General features: G+C 42.8%; 1 protein-coding gene across 1 annotated transcript in view; it reads right to left on the reverse strand.

Annotated features, from left to right (window-relative positions):
• Positions 1–4260: 4260 nt before the first annotated feature.
• The window catches only part of ACAA2 (acetyl-CoA acyltransferase 2), an 18590-nt gene continuing 3776 nt past the window's right edge, over positions 4261–19074 (reverse strand). The window contains exons 2-10 of the mRNA XM_027896881.1: positions 17862–18028; positions 16120–16248; positions 14367–14483; positions 12819–12966; positions 10343–10518; positions 9257–9386; positions 6835–6905; positions 6122–6276; positions 4261–4877 (exon numbers count right to left, since the gene is read on the reverse strand). Of these exons, the coding sequence (XP_027752682.1) occupies positions 4793–4877; positions 6122–6276; positions 6835–6905; positions 9257–9386; positions 10343–10518; positions 12819–12966; positions 14367–14483; positions 16120–16248; positions 17862–18028 (1178 nt within the window). The 3' untranslated portion in view covers positions 4261–4792. The remainder of the gene's footprint in view (positions 4878–6121; positions 6277–6834; positions 6906–9256; positions 9387–10342; positions 10519–12818; positions 12967–14366; positions 14484–16119; positions 16249–17861; positions 18029–19074) is intronic.

The following is a 19074-nucleotide window of genomic DNA, read 5'->3' on the forward strand; positions in this document are numbered from 1 at the left end:
AATGAATAAATAGCAGTGTCTGTGTAGGGTAGTTTTGTTCTGTGTTCAACACCTGCCACAGTCAGTTCTTGATTCACATCCATATTTGCCCTTTCTCTCAACTTCAACCCACTCCATACTCAATATCTACCCCATACCCTACTCCATACTCAGTCTATTCCATGTCTAATTCCTTACTGTCTCCTGAATTTGCAGTTATTTGCAGGCTGACACGCCACTGTTAGAGGAGTAGTCACAAATATTCTGTTTCTTTCTTACTTCAGCCTCACATGCTTTTCTCCAAATCAGTCATATCTTTTATCATTCTCCCAACTGCAGATTTGCTGAATCTCACAGTTTCATTCTTAGTCTTTTTGTGATTTAGAAGTTTCTGGACTCTGTTGAATGTACTTTTATTAAAAAGAGGACAAGTTTAGTCTTGTGTAGGTGAGAAACTTCAGCCTAGTGAGCGTGAGAAAAACCTCCTGAAAATTAGTTGTTTCATGGTCAATTCAACAATTATAGCTCCAGTAAATAGAACTTCTTAATGCTCTGCCATCCCTTCAGTTGCCCCTTCTGTGTTTAAATTACGTTGTCTTCTGCTTCACACTCTAGATTTTGCAAATCCCTCTTTAAGACCTGAAAAAGTCTCTATTTATAAATGACCACAGCAGAGGGGAAAACACTGTAGTGTAAAATACTCTCACAAGCAAAACAAAAAGCCCAATGATTATATCATGTGTATCTTATTCCAGAGCTAAATGTTTATAAAGAGGGATTAATGTTTGTTTTTTTTTTTCTCCCCGGCAACAGCTATAATAAATACACTGCTAGAGAAAATATGTGAAATAGAAGACATGCACTCAACACTGAAGGAAGGAACGTGTTTGGATACAGCACAGAAACTTGCAGAAGTATCTAATACCATAAAAACTCTTGAGATTCCAGCTTGTCCACGCTCAGATCTCTCAAAGTAAAACGTGGGTGAGTCTTCCTTTGAGATGCGGTCAGATGCTGTGTACAAGCACCACTAACTGACGAGTTGGTAACAGGAAGGACAAACACTTCACAAAGGTCATCAGGCAGCAACACAGAAATGAAGGCACAAAACTTGCCCCTCTTCTGCCTCTTGCAACCCCATAGTTTGAATCATAGATACTTCAAAAAAAAAAAAAATATTCCAAGTACGCTGGTACTGCAGAGGACTTGGTGTGATGTCTGTTTTGGGACAGCAAGGAACCACCCAGCAGGGCCAGCCTGTGCCCCACTCCACTGCCATGGGCAGGAATTTGTTCTGCCTTGCTCTTGGTGTCCAGGTTGGGCACCACAATCGCTCCAGACTGGCTCCTTAACTCTCCTGAGCTTTACCGCCTTGAGCTTCTGTGCAACAGCTCCCTGCCTCACTGATTTTCAAAGAGATCAAAGCTCTGGTTTCACAATCATTAATGCCACATTTGGGCAATTCCTGGTCTCAGAGAAAACACACTCAGCCCAGGTAGGGTGTGAACACACAGCCCTGCTTCTGCTGATTCAGAGCAAGAGCATGACCACCAGGGGGAAAACAATAGCTGCTCTGGCTTAACACCTGCCACGAGGAATTTATCGTGCTGACAATTTCAAATAGCTGTGGATTAACAGCCTGAGATTACACCTGATCTGCCCTGCCATTCCTATGGCTCCAGAGTTTTGGCCGAGCATCGCTAGGTCTACAAATTGAGCTGTTCTCAAGCAGCAGCCTTGAATAAGTTTAAAAAATGTTACCTTTTGCTCTTGGTTTTGATCTTGGTTCACCTTCCATGAGAAGCTTTCATTACAAAGCCAAAACCAACAATCACAAGTGTAATTCCTACTTAACTCATGCTCCAATCTACCTGTTCAACTCAATTTTTCATGTAAATGTCCTGAAGTCAGCAAAGACATCACCAGCACTAAGTGCCTTGTAACTGTTTCCAGAAGAGGAGAACTGCACCCCTATTAGTAAACCCGAAGCTCGGGAGCTCTCAAAGGGACTCAGTTCCCCTCTGATCCCCCTCAGCATCCCTGTGAAGCATCCAGTCAGACAATCTCACAGACTTTGGCAGGTGGAGAGGCGAGACAGAGCCCTGCCCAGCTTAACAGCATCACACCAGATGGAAAACGTCTGGATTTACAGATGGAGGAAGAGCTTAATAGAAATACTCTCACAATGAGGTGAGACTTCCCTGAAAATGTGCAACTTTAGGAGCTTCAAGATGTTATTTTTTTATATATAGAATTCTCCACAACACCCCATCTTAATTACTGGTGCTCCACTAACAGCATAACAGAACTGCTTATGTATAATCCAGAAAGGAATGCAACAGGTAAGTTGGTCTCTGTTTAGCCTCTGTGCCTTCTCCTTCTCTCTCACATACAGTTGTTCAGGATTAAGGTTTAACAGCTTTTCTTGTGCAAAAAGGAATCACAAAATCTAATCTCTTCTTCACCTTCTGTCTGATACAGCACTCCAGACATCATCCTCTCGAACCTACTCTGCAGAACAACAAATGCTTTCTAATGCACTTGGAATCCAGCAGCACCAAACACTCCGGGGTGCAGAGTAGCAAAGGCATGCTGGTAAGGTGGCATCTGCCTGCTTAAAACACATAAAAGGAGAAATGGGACCTGAATTTTTAAGTGCTCCAGTTTCAAGTTTAAGGCAGTCAGCACTTAGGAGGAAGGCCGTGCCACCACGTACGGATGTCTTTGTAAGGCAGGGAGATATGTAGGGTGTTTAAAACGCTCCACCCTGTGGCAGGAAGCTACACCTGCCTGTAGGAATAAATGCTGCACAGTTTTACACGGGCAATAAATGCTTTTCACACATGCTTTTTCCCCACACACATTTCAAAAGAGAAGAAAAACAATTAAAATTTTCATTGTATTGTTACAATAGGGACCCCCACAAACAAAGAATACAACTGAGCTTAAAAGAAAAAAAAAAAAGTATGCACTTGGTACAATCAAAGTATGTGATTATCCCTCTAAAATCTAACACATTTCTTCCTTATCTTCTGCTCCTCCCAGGACACTGTTAAATTCCCCTAATTCCGATTGCCCACAGCAGAGATGCCTTCATTTCCCAGAGGCAGAAACACAGTCCTACCATTGCTACATCGGGGAAATCAGAGAAGATAGTTGGGAATTATCTCCAGGAATCAGGTATTACTGCTGTTATTCTGTAATAAGTGATTGGACTTGCTAGTGAAGACAAGCTCAGACCAAAACCTCAAGGCTTGGCACCCCCTATGTATTGTGCAAGATGGGCTCAGGAATCAAATGTCAGTGCTTGTGCTTACCTTTAGTAATAACTTGGTAAGAAAAAGCCAACATTTTGTATCCCTGCCCAAGGTAAGTCTTTAAGGTCCCTTCCAACACAAAACATTCTCTGGTTGTATGACTCTATATTCTGAAGCAGAGCAAACCGTGTTTGTGCATGGCCTAGCACAGGACCTGGCTTTGCCCTTCTGGGAATGCCATATTCTAGGCTCAAAAGTGAAGTCAGGACCTAAAGAATAAGAATGCAGCATATTCCCCCCAAACCCAGAGCATCCATGCACCTTTCAGAAGGACCCCTCTCTGGTTACGAAGTCACTGACAACTCAGTAACTGGAAGCCTCTGCAGAGGGATCATCAATGGTCTCAACTATGGTTTAAAAGTAGAATTAAACTAGAAATTAGGAAGAAATTCCTGGCTGTGAGGGTGGTGATGCCCTGGCACAGGTTGCCCAGAGAAGCTGGGAGTGTTCAAGGCCAGGCTGGATGGGGCTCTGAGCAACCTGTTCGAGTGGAAGGTGTCCCTGCCCATGGCAGGGGGTGGGAATGAGATGAGCTTTAAGGTCCCTTCCAACCCAAATCAGTCCATGCTTTTATGAAAACACATCACTCTGAGCTTGGTGACCTCAGCTGGATGTTGTGGGAGAAGCTGCATACATTAGAACTGTCCCTGTGACTTCATGGGAAAGGATTTCACTCTTTCACTTTAGTGAGGCAAAGCTCTTACAGGAAATGAACAGGATAAAACTGGAATGATATGGGAGTAAGCAGCTGGCTCACACAGCAAAGAAAGATTGCTAGCAAGGTTACTAGCAGCATGTACAATCATCTGTGCTGATAACGTGCTTGTCAAGATATTTGGAAGCTGTAACATACATAGAAGTCTCTCCAAAAGCAAGCACCGATTTCACAAAAGTAACAATTCTCAGGGTGGCTTTTCAATTTTAAAACAAACAAGCAAAGAGAATGCCAAGCCTTCTTTTTTTTTCCTGTTATATTTATTGATCTTCTAGGAGGCACAATGTAAATTTCAGCTTTTTTTCATTTTCTCCTCCCTTGCGAAACAGCAGGGTAACAGGTTAATAGTCATGAGTCTACAATCAATATTTCAGAAGGTCTCTGATTATATTTTCACATTTCCTGATAATAAAAGAGGCACATAAAAATGATTTAAGCAATACTTGCTTAAAAAGCTGCACTGACTGCTATTTTAAGGCAGGTTTGGTACAAGTTTGACAGGCAATATCCCCATGAAATGAAAATAATTTTTCCTACAGAAATACATTAACTTTGATTGAAAAAAGGCTCTTAGGAAATACTTCATCGGTGTGAAATTATATTGATGTTGCACTTCCTTTAGTTAGAAAGACATCGACAAATCTTTTCTCTTCAGAATTCTGACTTCTCAGCTCTTCCTTTACCTTACAGGGAAAGGCAAGCAGTGATGCTCTACTGTCACAGAAGGCAGGGGTTTCTCAGGGCGTCAGTAATTCGGGCCAGGCTGAGCCCCCAGGGTCACTCAGGCTGTGTTCTCAATGACAACAGCAATACCTTGTCCACCGCCGATGCAGGCCGACCCAACCGCGTATTTCCCACCACGACGCCTGCACACAAAAACCGGCGGTGAAAATCACTGGCAGTTATGAAACCACAGTAGCTCCTGTACTGATTTTACGAAAGGAAAGTTAGGCACCAGCTGGGTATTACCGAAGATGACGTTTTAGAATGCGTGTGTTGTTCTTTTTCTAGAAAAATATCATGAAGGCCGCAACTGATGTTGAAATATTTCTGTAGAAAACAATGAACTTAAAGCCCATCCCATTCCAACCCTCTGCCATGGGCAGCGACACCTTCCTCTCTCCCAGTTTGCTCTAAGCCCTGTCCAACCTGGCCTTGGACACTTCCTGGGTAGTTTTTAAGCTTCCTGAAGGTAATTTTTAAACCTAAGTTTCCCTTCAGCCGCAGTGCAAGAAACAGTTTTTTGGAAGGTGCAAATTATCTGGGGCTTTATGGTTGAACACTAAGACAGAGCTGCAAGTACAAGCAAAGAGATACAGCAACCTCTGCCCTGTGGGGAAACAGTAAAAAAGGGAAAATTCAGATTAAAATGGTGCTAAGCATATCATGCAAGCCAAAAGAGTCAGAATTTCTGTAAATGAAGAGAGAAATGAAAGGAGAAAGGTGATTTTAAAGCCTTTTAAAGTATCCCCCTTCCAGTACCTAAGGAGGGCTGAAAAGGGATTTTGGAAAAGCGCCTGGAGGGACAGGACCAGGGGGAATGGCTTCCCACTGCCAGAGGGTGGGGTTAGATGGGATATTGGGAAGGAATTCCTGGCTGTGAGGGTGGGGAGGCCCTGGCACGGGTTGCTGTGCCTGCCCCTGGATCCCTGAAGTGCTGAAGTCCAGGCTGGACAGGGCTTGCAGCAACGTGGGATGGGGAAAGGTGTCCCTGCCCATGGCAGGAGGTTAGAGTAAGACGAGGCTTAAGCTCCCTTCCATCAAAAACAGTTCTGTGACTCTACCAAAAGAAAAGAACACACTTCGCTCAAAGGTCATTTCAAAAAAGGAAACCTTCCCACTGGTTCCTGTGAGCTTGGATCAGATCTAGATGAAGCAAAAAATCCTGTAATGGCAACAGAATGGAATGTGAGGCAGGTGCAGGTGCTGGACTGCAGCACAAAGGTGACAAATTCACTCAGAAAGTGGTCCAGTCCAGCGAGGACAGTTTTAAACTGATCGACTGGAAGAGTTTAGTCACACCGAATCCAGGCTAAAAAAAAACACCTTCTGCAGGCAGAAATGCCTCAGCAGTGTTTTCTCCACCAGCAGCTAAGGGCTGTGTGCATACCTTAACTCGTGAACCAGGTGAGCTGTGATCCGCGAGCCCGAGGCACCCAAAGGGTGACCGATAGCGATGGCACCTCCATTCACGTTGGTCTTCTCAGGGTCGAGGCCCAAAACCTTTTCAACAGCCAGATACTGAGGTGCAAATGCCTCATTTACCTGAAGCACCAGAGAAATGATAACGGTTTTTACACAAGCTTGCAGCAGTGTGTGTGCACACAGGATTAAAAGGGCTGAACTTCTTCACCGGGTCATTTTGAGAAAAATACTAAACACTGTTCATAAAAGCATACTTAAGTCAACTTACAAACTGTCAATCCAACCCAATTAGACTAAAATACTAAGCAAGTATGAGGTATGTATTATGAAAAAAGGTATATTCTGATGCAGTGTGCCCAGGAAGAGCCTATTGCTCTGACAAGAAGAGGCCCTGCTCACAAACGGAGAAGTGTGACTAACTGAAAACATGAACAGCCCAGCCAGCAGAGTAAAACCGTCACGTCACATGAGGGTATTTTTATTCCATGGAATGCTATCACGCCATTTTCACTTTCCACATGCCTGAGATTTTTGCAACGACTGTGCAACTGCGCGGCAGAAACGAGACGGACAGAGGTCAGGCAGCTCCTGACATGCAGGAACACCTACACAGATGAGTGGAATGCTTCTGCCAAAGAGATCAGGGGTAAAATCCCTGTGCATGTTAAAACCTCTCACCTCTACCAAATCCATATCCTTCAGGGTCAGTCCTGCTTTCTTCAAAACCTCGGTAATTGCAGGTACAGGGCCTGTTTGGAAATTAAATGCAGTTATTTAAGTTTTAAAAAAAATCAAAAAATAGAGTGTTCTAAACCACGTTATACATAGGACAGCTTCGTAAAGCCTCACCAGTTCCCTTTCACTGAGCCTCTTACAGCCAATGAATTCTGGATATGCCACTCACCTGCTTTATTAGGTGGTCAGAGAACTCCTAAATCTCAAAACTACCGGTCACCTTATCAACATACTATCAGGGAAAGTTAAAGAGGGTCACTACTGCTGCGCTGCTGCGCTGGTAAACACACACTGAGCTTTCATGTCCAGAGAAGTGGCAGTCCCCAGGCAAACAGAACAACTTCACGACAGATTTGAGGTGTTCTCCTTCCAAGTACTCCTGGATCAGTTTATTCTTTAGTCACAACTCGCAGCCTCGAGGTAAACAAAAGAGAAAAAAACCCAGGCTGCTCCAGAGTTGCTGGTCATGGGTTTGGTTATGGGTATTGTTGTTTTGGTGCTCTTAATATATCAGAAAATCTTCCAGTAAAAACTCTAAAATTTATTTGGTTTATTCTGAACAATTAAATGCTCTCTCAGAGCCAGGTCTCGGCCAGGTGAAGACAGTGAGAATTTTCTTTTGACACTATTACAGAGTTTGAAACAAAACTGTTTTCTGGAAGAAAGTTGACATCTATGACCTGTTATAATCCACTAAAGGGAAATCAATCTCTTGATTGAGCACAGCTACCTAAGGAAAGACACGCTCAAACAGAATTTGAAAGGGTTAATTAGGTATATGCTTGTGGGACAAAGATATCAAGATGTTATATGGTGGTTGATCACTATCCAAAAAAACCCCCAATTCTAAAACACTAACAATTCTAAATCTATCCCATAACTAAAAAAAAAAAAAAAAAAAAAAAAAAAAAAAAAAAAAAAAAAAAAAAAAAAAAAAAAAAAAAAAAAAAAAAAAAAAAAAAAAAAAAAAAAAAAAAAAAAAAGGTGTTGAAAACTCCGAGCTCAAAGAATAAAAATGGTAAAAATAGGTAAATTACCAAAGACACAGAAAATTAAAAGAAGAAAGGACCCAGTTCAGAGCTCGGGGGGTATTAGAGAGCCTCGGGCAGCTTAGTACTAGATTCTAAATGCATCTCATTAAGGAAGGGTTTTTGTATGCCTGTTGTGCCTGAGAGTAATGGCAGGGCCTCGTGTGGACAATACAAAGACCACCAATGACAGCCAAGTAAACTTTTCTCCCCCTCTCTCTTTTTTTTTAAATAATGAATTCTCTCACTAAATACTGTGGGGCAGGACTGCCTGTCACTATCAGTATGTGAAAGGGCAGTTGTGCAGGCTGAGGTCCTGTTCTCAGATCTGCTGCTGCCACGTCCATGAATCTCATCTGGCCTCTTTGAGTGGTTGGGGACAAGCTGTGGTGTGAAGGAGTTGAGATACTTGTTTCTCTCTATGATTTATGAAGTTTTTAAACAAGCTAGAAGGGTTGCCTGACCTAGGAAGAATGGGCTGGTTTAGGAAGCACAATGACAGCACGAAGCCCCGGGGAAATAAACCCTCCCTCCACATTTGCTTTGAAGGTTGTGTCAGTCAGATAGTCTGATCAGGGAAACAAACCTGACAATGCTTCATTTGCATTTCCACTGGCGCATGGAACCCGTCAACAATGGCTTCTCTGAACAGAAGGACAGAGAGCAGAAGCAATGCTGGGATACAATGCTGTCTACAAGCTAAACAGAAGGGAAAAATCCTGGGGCGTCTGGACTGGATTTGAGGAATTGTTTGCATCACAAGCTGCTTGATGAGGAAACATAAATTATGGGACTAAAACAACCAAGAAAGTGTTTGGTTTGCCAAATAATACTTGAACAGATGTGCACGTTGCAATCCAAACTAAGCCTGAGCCCCTGAGTAACTGCTCAAAGGTGTACACATAGCCAACACTTCCTCAGCAAGAGGTGAGGAAGACAGTTCGTAGTTAAGCATTTTACAATGGGATTTAAAGCTTACAGGAAACTGAATTTCAGGAGAAAAATGGTTTAAAAAAGAGTGCTTGTTTTCTTGACTTACTAACAGAGAGAGTAAAAAGGGAAAGAAAAAAGGTGCCTGGGGGGACTACAGCTTATTGTTATTATGATAGGTCAGACAGTGCACAAACCCTTTTTCAGCCAAAGTGGGGAGTAAATCTGTTCCTCTGCATGAGAGGGATGGACTGACACAGGGGAATGGACAATAAGACACACAAACACCCTCAGACCTACCAGACTGAGTACACTGCAGCCTCCTTTCCTTTCCTTCAGAATGCCCAAGAAAAGAACATTTTGATGCTGCTTGATGCTATAAAATAACGTGCTTTATTGCAACTTACCAATGCCCATGATGGAAGGGTCACAGCCAGCTGAGTGATAGGCTACCACTCTTGCCAGAGGAGTAAGACTGTGCTTTTTAAGTGCTGATTCACTGGCAAGGATGACTGCACCAGCTCCATCACACACCCCCTTGCAGTAAGAGAAAAAAGCATTCTTAGTGAGGAAATACAAAGAAACAAAAAATCCCCACACTCTTTAAGCTAAACTCTCAGAAAAGGCTAGAGTCTAAGACACTGTAATTAGCATTTAACAGACAATTTTTATTCAAAACAACAAACGACAATCTGTCACTACTTGAGGACTGGGAAAGGAAGTTAAATATAGATGTTTAATTAATTCCAATGTTTTAGCAAAGTAAAATACATTTTTGACTCTCAAAGTCTCCCCTGCATTGGAAACATGATTCTGCAGACTTGCAAGAACACCATTAATAATGGATAATGTATGTGCTATTAATTATAAAACATACTTTACAGACACCCACACTTACTGTGGCTGTGATGATCTATTTTAGGCAGGAATTCAGACTGTATGACCACAGTGGTCCTTCTGGCCCAAAGAACATTAATCAACTAATTAAGATACTGACTGCAGGAGGAACAGTCTGTAATGACGTGCTGCTAGGCACTCTGGGTAAGAGCAAAATGTGGTTTGGAGGCAGAGAATATTAACTGTCGTACAAAGATGACCAGCAGCAGTTTGCCCACTAATATGAGGCCTGGTTTGTAAAGCAAATGTTCAGCAGGCATTGCCCCAAAAGAAAGTAGGATGGTTAATTCTACATCGCCACTGCAGGCATCAGCTGCACAACTCAAGGCTCATGAAAGTGCCAGTGACTCACTAAAAGATCAGTGACAACCCAGAGAACCAAATTTTAGGGCTTAGGGAGCAGACTGAAGGATCCCCTGCCATCTCGGAGCTGGAAGAGTCAACCAGGGGCATCGAGCCGCAGAATCAGAAGTCACTTTTATCTGGAGACACCACCGACAGCCAAAGGTGACTCAGTGAGACATAAAAACAGTGGCAATAAATCTGGAGAACCACAGAGGTGACACTTTCACAACCCAGGGCTCTGACGTACTCACTGAAGCATTCCCAGCCGTGACCGTTCCATCCTTCTTAAAGACACACGGGAGCTTTGCCAACTGTTCCATAGTGGTCTGGGGTTTGGGGTGCTCGTCCTTTTGCATGCTTTCCTTCCCCTTTTTGGTTTTCACTTCAATTGGTGCCATCTCAGCGTTAAAGTAGCCAGCATCATTAGCTGCAACCACAAAAAGGAAAATAAAAGGACTATAATAAAAATACCAAGATGATTGCGCAGCACGGCCATATTTTCATGTGCACACAACTTTTGCTCTATTTTAACCAAAAGTTCAGGGGCAGCAATGTTTATGCTTCATTTTGCTTAAATAAGCTGGTTGATGTTTTATTGTGGGGTTTTGTTGTTTTTGTTTTTGTTTTTTTTTTAAATCTGTACAAAAAAACTGTGCAAGTACACTCTCAAACTTCTCCAAAGAAAGTCTTGTCTCAAACATTAAAATTTTATTTCAGTTTTAAATAACTGAACTCCTTTTATTCTGTTTTTTTTTGCTTTAAACCACTGGATTTATTTTTGGTACAGATATAAATGTACTGCTGCTTTATTCTATGGCTCTGTTGTTTATCAGATAGCCAAGAAGATGTAAATCTCAAAGAGAAATGTGGAAAAAACTCCTAAGCCACATTTTCTCTGTTGATAAGGCATTGTATATCAACTAAAATTCTGTCCAAGGTGCTCCTCCACAGGTATCACACTTGAGGGAGGATCTGAGAATGGGATTCATCTGCTAAACAATCTGAGACAATTCAAGACATTGCAGGTATCTAAGATGCCCATAAAAGCACCTGGCCACAACACCTAATATAGCATTAGACAGGGATTTAATATTAAGACAGGGAAATTGTCATATCTGATGTTGTTTAGCTACCTCTGGACTTCTCAATAAATTCCTCAAAACCTTTTCCTTTCCTGATTAGACACAGGACTCTCTCTTTACTGTGGAGTAAGACGAACTGGTCCTACAGGCAGAAATAAAACCAGCAAGCCAAAATCCTAGAAAACAAGAAAGAAGCACAGTTTCTAGCAAAGGGTCCAGGAACTGCAGGAGTTAGCTAACAAGATCAGCAGGAAAGGTAATAAACGACGGAGAACAGTTATAAAAAGCACTGCTACACCAACTGGAAAAAACACAGACTCTTCCTTCAACAGTGCAGCTGTTAAAATGTACCATCATTAGAATCTAAAAGAACGCTTGGATCTTTGCTTTCTACATTCACCATTGGGTTGCAATGTATGTTAAGCCCCAGGACAACCCCTACAACTGGCTTTTAAAGGGCTAAACGTCACAGTAATCCAACCACAGAATCCAAGTGGTTTTGGTTGGAAGGGTCCTTAAGGCTCATCTCATTCCAACCTCCTGCCATGGGCAGGGACACCTTCCACTAGACCAGGTTGCTCCAAGCCACATCCAACCTGGACTTCGACACTTCCAGGGATCCAGGGGCAGCCACACTTGCTCTGGGTAACCTGGGCCAGGGCCTCCCCACCCTCACAGACAGCAACTCCTTCCCAATATCCCATCCATCCCTGCCCTCTGGCAGTGGAAAGCCATTCCTCCTTGTCCTGTCCCTCCATCCCTTGTCCCCAGTCCCTCTCCAGCTCTCCTGGAGCCCCTTTAGGCCCTGCCAGGGGCTCTCAGGTCTCCCTGGAGCCTTCTCTTCTCCAGGTGAACCCCCCCAGCTCTCCCAGCCTGGCTCCAGAGCAGAGGGGCTCCAGCCCTGGCAGCATCTCCGTGGCCTCCTCTGGACTCTCTCCAGCAGCTCCACATCCTTCTTATGTTGGGGGACCCAGAGGTGAATGCCTCTGAAATATGGCTTTGGCCATGTAAACCATCCAGAGAACATTTTAAACACAGTTCCCTGAAAAAACATCCTCTCTTGAGATTCCTTCTGCTCTAACTGCTCAAGGGTTTTAGAACAGCATTGCAAAAGAAAGGAAAAGGATTTAGATCTAAGACAGCACACGCTGATACGTAAGGATGATGTGGGACACTGTGGAAGAGGATGGTTCTGCAGTGCAGAGGAAAGACAGGAGCGCAGCCAAGCATGCCTGGGACAACGCTGCATCCCACCAAAGGGGCACCAGCAAGCCACACTTCTGAACATGAACCCAGTTCAGTTAGCTGACACGTGACAGGCTGTTAAAAAGCACCACGTGACAGCACGTGCTGCCCAAACAGGCGGGGAATGTCCACGAGGAAGGCACAGGACGGCAGGTGGAAAGGGGGCTCCTTCCTTAACCTGCTGGTGGGCACAACACCTGCAGACTCAAAGCCAGACCCCCTAGGAGCGGGCCACTTGTATCGCAGGGCCACCAAAATCGTGAGTTAACAGCATGCAAATCAAAGGACAAATTACACCACGAGCTACACAAAGGCTTGAAAACACTTTGAATCAATGCTAAAAACTGACCAGATTCGCGGTTAGTGCCATATAACCCCTTCCACTCCTACGTGTACTAACCAGCTTTGCACCTCTGTTGCGTTTTCAGAGCGTATCCATCACAGGCCTCCCGTGAGATGTTGTATTTTGCGGCCAGGTTTTCAGCTGTCACTGCCATGGGTATTTTAACGTGTGTATCTGTTAGAGCTTCCCACAACGTGTCTTCCAACTGCCCGGCACATTATGGGGAGAAAATCAGAAAACACAGCAGCGTTAACATTTATTACTGACAGTTCCTACCTGTCCAAGCAGCCTCTTGGAAACGAATGGCTCTCTGTAAAACTAACTCAGGTTACCCACAGGTAATTTATTTATTAGATTGAGCACACTTCAAAGCAGTCTGCAAGTTCCTGTGTGCTATTTTATTTAATCCACGTTGTGCTCTTGTGTGGTTTTTTACCACTCCCACATGGCCCCAGGAAGCTTGGGAAAAGCCTATGATTTTTGGTATTTCAGCACATTTTACTTCTGTGTGAATTATTTATTAGAGACCTATGAGAAAACACACCTGTCTGGTTGCCAAGAACAAAAGCTGAGGAACCGTGAAAAGGCACAGTTTACACAGGTAAAATGATCTTACAAGGGCCTAGGTTTATGCAGGCGTAACATCCCAGCTGAGAAAACACCCAAGCCTAACTTCACTTAACCTGATAAAGGCAAGCCCAGTCTGTTCAGATGGGTTTTGTTATCTCTGTCACCAAAGTTCTGCAAGATAAATCACCCATTCCCCTGATAATTCAATTATCTCCATGATAAGAACCCAGTAGAACCTACTCAGTGTACCAGCAACTTTGTGAAGCTGTTCTCTGTAGGAACTGAGGCTTAGACTCAGTGCCACACAAGAACAAAGCCAAGCCTAATTCGTATTCACCACCTTCACAATGGAAACACATAGGAAAAAAAAAAAACTCAAAAGAGCTGAAACACTGAAATATCCAAATTTTGCATTTTGATGTCAGTTATGACCCGCTGAGTAAGTGGTAATTATCAGAGCCCATTATCAATTTATTCCGCTGCACATTTCCCACAGTATTCACTTGGGATTTATCTTCGGAAGAAAATATAAAAACCACTTACCTGTCAGTGGATTTAACTTTTAAGTTTCCACGTCTGGAATGGAGAGATGCTTACAGCTTGGAGGTATACGTATTGTTTACCAGTCTGCCTATCTACTGCCAGCATTACTAGTGTTGCCTAAACTATATATGCCTCTATTTCACAAACTCTGACAAGTTTTTGTATACAGTACTTGCATGGGATGTACCAAGTGAACTAAATTTTGTGTCTAAGAACTTATCGATACGTTTATCACAGAAGAGGAATTCAAATATGGTTTTGGAAAAGCTAGAAGAACTGGTGTGCTTAACAAAATTGCCTGAGCCTACTGTTTTGATAATGTGTGAATACTGGTTAAATGCTCTGAACAACTACATCCGGATCTCATCTCCAGTAGTTCCATTTGCAAGGATTTAGTGTCTACAGGCCTGATAATTACATTTCTCTGTAAACATTACTTAGTTCAGAGAATAAAAAACTAGTAAAAAAAAAAAAAAATAAAAATTACCAGACCTTGAGTTCTGCTCCTAATCTGGTTCCAAATCGAACCTTTCGAACTGCATATGGAGCCTGGCTCATGCTTTCAGCTCCACCACACAGAACAACTTCTGACTCATTAAGACAAATTTCCTGTTAACAGAAAAACAAAACAGATAAAGGATTTAGTGTCTGAGTAAGAAAAAAACAACTGTTTTAAAAAAACAGTTTGTCACTTACAAAGCCACAAAACAAGAATGAATTCCAACTTAGTCATGTGTATATTTATGAAAGGTTTATTAAGATTGGGGTCTGTCTCCTTCACGGCACATTCCCTCTTTTTCCTTTCAGCAAGGAATGATTATATCCATGAAGGAAGAGACTATGGGTGTGCACACACGACAGGACAGAGGAACAAAGACATTAGGCCTCTGCATGCTTGTGTGGTTAGGTTCACAGATGGCTGAGTTGGGTGTTTTTAAGCTCCCAATCTTCTCAAAAGAAACACAAATTAAACCTCAAAGCCTCAATGATTCAAAAAAATAGGACATAATTTTAGAAGACATTAGCTAGGTAAGCTGCCAAAAGTACCCAAAATACGCCAATTCATCACTGGCAAAGCACACAAAACCTAAAAGTCCTAATTCTTAAACGCACCATCAAACCACTGAAAAATTGTGCTTCCCTTAAAACAATTCACTGAGTTGGACTATTAAGGTTATTCGCGTAGTGGAATGGAAGCAGGTGGAATCATCCCAAAGAAGTTGTGGTGGCCTGGAAGTCACTGATTTTACTGATATGTGATGTTTTTCTGTAGCTACTAAAAAAATTGTCAATGTTCATGCAGCTCAGCACAGAAGCTGCAACTTTGTTGTGTGCCAGAGAAATACGGAGACACCAGCTGTATTGACTAAATGCCATCTTTGGAAAGGACATCACAGCCTTTACTTTCAATAAAAGTGGTCAAATTCTCCGGCACTTTTATTCAGTGTGGACAGGCGTGTGTATGGCCTTTGCAGAAGGCACTAGAAAAAGTGGTCAGATGGATATTACTGCAAACATGTAACCTTAACTCTACATTGTCTTTCACATTTTTTTCCTCTGGAGGATCAGACCTAAAATAATCCTCTGGCCAAGAAAAACAGACAAAAAAAAAGAAAACACAAACCCAACTATCTTGTTGCTCAAGTATTTGTAAAATAAATGTAGGAACAAATGAAATAAACTCCCCCTGTACCACCTTACTCAGCGGTTTTGGCCAACTGCTCAATGAGAAGTTGATTCTCTTCTATTTTAAAAGAAGTGACGCCATAAATTACCTAACCCATGAGAGGTTTGGATCTTTGAACAAAAACACTTAAAAAGCACAAGCTCCTGCTAATGCAGCTAACCAGGTGAGAATATAAACTGATCAAGAGATGAAAGCCTCCTGAGGTGGTCCTGAAGCCCAGTAATTCCAATCCAGACAAACACGATCATGGGATTCAACTACTGCACAGCTGAGCTCCATTTCACCAGCTAACACTTGCTGCATTCCTTATATTAAACCAAAAATAAGTACTGTTCTCATTTTAAAAATCAACCACAAAACGTGGCACTGTGGAGGCTGAACCCCTGCAAAAAAAACCCACAAACATGCAGGACAATAGTAAGTCTCTACCAATGGCAGCTAAAAATCCATGTTCAGACTCATCCCAAACACAAAGGACGTGTTCCTACACTTGCCTCTTCTCTCACATTAACAGCCTGACAAAGATTACAACCAACACAGAAGTACAGAGCTTTGTACCTGGCACCCATTGGCAATGGACTGGAAACCAGAGCCACAGAGCCTGTTGACAGTGAGCGCTGGCACGGAGATGGGAACTCCCACGCGCAAACCAACGTGTCTTGCGATGTAAATCGCGTCTGGGGAGCTCTGCGGACAGAACAAACAGCAGGTTTTGCCACTGGAAAGCAAAAGTCTTGATGAAAAGTCAGGATGGTGTAAATTGCATCAGGCAGAAGACAGTGTATGTTCAGCAGAAATACGGCCAGTCCTAACAAGAACCTTGATTCACTTCAGAGAAGATACCATTCTACATTGTCTAATAAAAGTGTCAATGTCTTAATGTGCATTTTAAATAAAGTGTGTGTTGTAAAAGCCAGACATCAGGCCAAAATGGGACTACAGATGCTAAGATTTAAGTCAGCAACTTAGTAAGTCTTATGTTTTCCTTTATCCCTTATTTTTAAAACAGTGTGCACAAAGCAGATTTGTATAAGGACAGATCCTGAGTGGTGAGCAGCAATTACTTTAAGGTAAAATAATATTGCTCAGACTAACCCTGAAAACACAGAGAACACTTATGCTCTTGGGTATCGTGCCCTAAGCTAATAAGTATTATAAAGACAAAGCTTTATGGACAATGCTGCATGCCAATGCAAGTTCAGACAAAAAGAATGAATTAATGAAGCCACTTCTGCTGAAGAAGGGGAGTTTAAAATGGTCATACATTCATAGTTACTTAATCAAATAATACCTAAAAGGAATCCAGGACCAAAAAAAAAAAGAAAATCCATTGGGATGGGGAAGTGTGATGCAAAGGAAAAGAAGTGTACTTTAAACATGAAAAGAAACTTTACTAGGAGAATGTTATTTCTTATGTAAAAGCATTACCCCAATTATTTTCTAGGTCAGAGAGAGTTCTTACAAAATTTTAAAGCTGAATAAAAGAAGCTGAGGTGATAGCTGTAGGAGACAGAGTAATCTAAGGTTACTCTTGGCTGAAAATTCTTAACAAGGAATACTGCATATTTATTCCCATATCATGAAAGTTTGGTAACTTGTTTCATCTGCATCCTTGAAATAGTGCAAAAGAAAACTATACTTCCTATGGTGAAGTCAGAATACAAAAAAAATTATGACAAAAAAACAAACCCAGAAATGTTCTTTGCTGTCTTGCCTAAAACAAAGACATTCATCTAGATAAGTGGATAACTGCAGTTTTGCAGAGTGGTACCAAGAATACAACATCATACTCCTCACAGACTCTTTGGAAAAGGTATGGTTGACCAAATGTCTCTTCCATCCAAGGCATGGATCCTTTCAGCTCAAAGGAAACTCCAAAAAAAAAAAAAAATCCAACAGAAAACTCAAGGGAAATAGATTCAAATCAATCAAAGATAAAAAGGGATTTATATAATTCAGTGGAAAAGTGATCACTGAGTTACACACTCAAGCCATTAAAACAGGGGAAATGTACCAGGCATTAGCAACTAACCAGTTAATGAATACACACTTTTAGGAGATCAGCTTGTCCCAGTTTAAACTACTTTTGCTCCCATAAGAAGAAAGCTAAGCCTTGCTCCCAACAGTACCACAAATCAGTAGGGCATGTCCCTCAAACACGAACAGGAAACACTACACTACAAATGCTGCTTCACTCCCACCCCTTCGCTTTATTCTTGGCTGCAAAGCTGCCCACAGGACCACGCCGAGGGGAGCTGACTGAAAAACCCCCCAACCAGTGGATTTTCCAGGGCACCAACCTGCATGACATTGCCCACGACGACGCTGTCGATGATCTCGGGGGAGACCTTGCCCGCGGCCAGCGCGGCGCGGGCGGCGTGCTCCGTCAGGTCGGTGGCCGAGAAGTCCTTCAGCAGACCCCCGTAGGTCCCGAAGGGAGTGCGCTTGGCTGCCACGATGAATACACCTGAAACACGGGCAGGAATCACCCACACGTATGGGGGTCCGGCAAACAACACCGCCAAGCCAGCCTCAAGTGGGCAACACCCTAAATTCACGTGAATATTTGTAGATGCGGGCAACACAAACCCCGCGCAGTTGAGATAAATGATATGACGGTGGTTTAGACAGGGAGGCAAGAAGAACTTCCTTGTGAGGGGAAGACGAGGGGCAGGCACTCTTCCCTGTCTTGACCTGTGACAGCACCCCAGGGAATGGCTGGAGCTATGCCAGGGCAGGCTCAGGTTGGATCTCAGGGCAAGGTTCTTCCCCCAGAGGGTGGTTGGCACTGAACAGGCTCCTCAGGGCAGTGGGCACAGCCCCAAGGCTGCCAGAGCTCCAGGAGCGTTTGGATGATCCTCTGGGGCACAGGGGGTGACCCTTGGGGATGGTCCTGTGCAGGGCTGAGGGTTGGACTCAATGATCCTTGTGGGTCCCTTCCAACTCAGCATGTCCTGTGATTCTGTGAATTAATGGCCAGAAAGAATAGCAGGGAAGACTCCAGAAATACCCCCTTTCCACAAAGAGGTTTGACAAAAAGAGGGAAGTTTGCATTTGGATACCAGGCAGACAAAGGAGGCTGCCACACACATCAAATATTAGTGACATTAGTGTACTGAAACCATGACAGTAACATCAAAGAAATTCCATAGAGGACACCTGTGAAACAATCGGATGAGGAATGGTGCTTTCAACAAACAAAGAGGCCACTCCCTCATCTAGAAAAGACAGCAGATTTTTTTGTTTATATTCTGAAAGAGTTTCCACAGAGAAATTTAAAACCCAGACAATAAAGCAAAAAAAAATTTGAGTCCTTTAGTTGAAGAGGAGAAATGCTCCCTAATCAGAAACTTTACATTTCTGCCAGAATTATTTAAGTAATCTAAACTGCTTTAGCATCAAACATCCAGGTTCTGAGAAGAAAATCCAGTTTTCAACAGGCAGGAGAGTGTGTGCAAGCACAAGTGTACAAAGGCACTGGGACATGGAGTAGCTCACATGAATTCTGGCCAG

The sequence above is a fragment of the Empidonax traillii genome, unplaced genomic scaffold (assembly GCF_003031625.1).
Source record: "Empidonax traillii isolate 1590-97213 ecotype Southwest subspecies unplaced genomic scaffold, ASM303162v1 scaffold519:size850040, whole genome shotgun sequence".
NCBI classification, from domain to species: domain Eukaryota; kingdom Metazoa; phylum Chordata; class Aves; order Passeriformes; family Tyrannidae; genus Empidonax; species Empidonax traillii.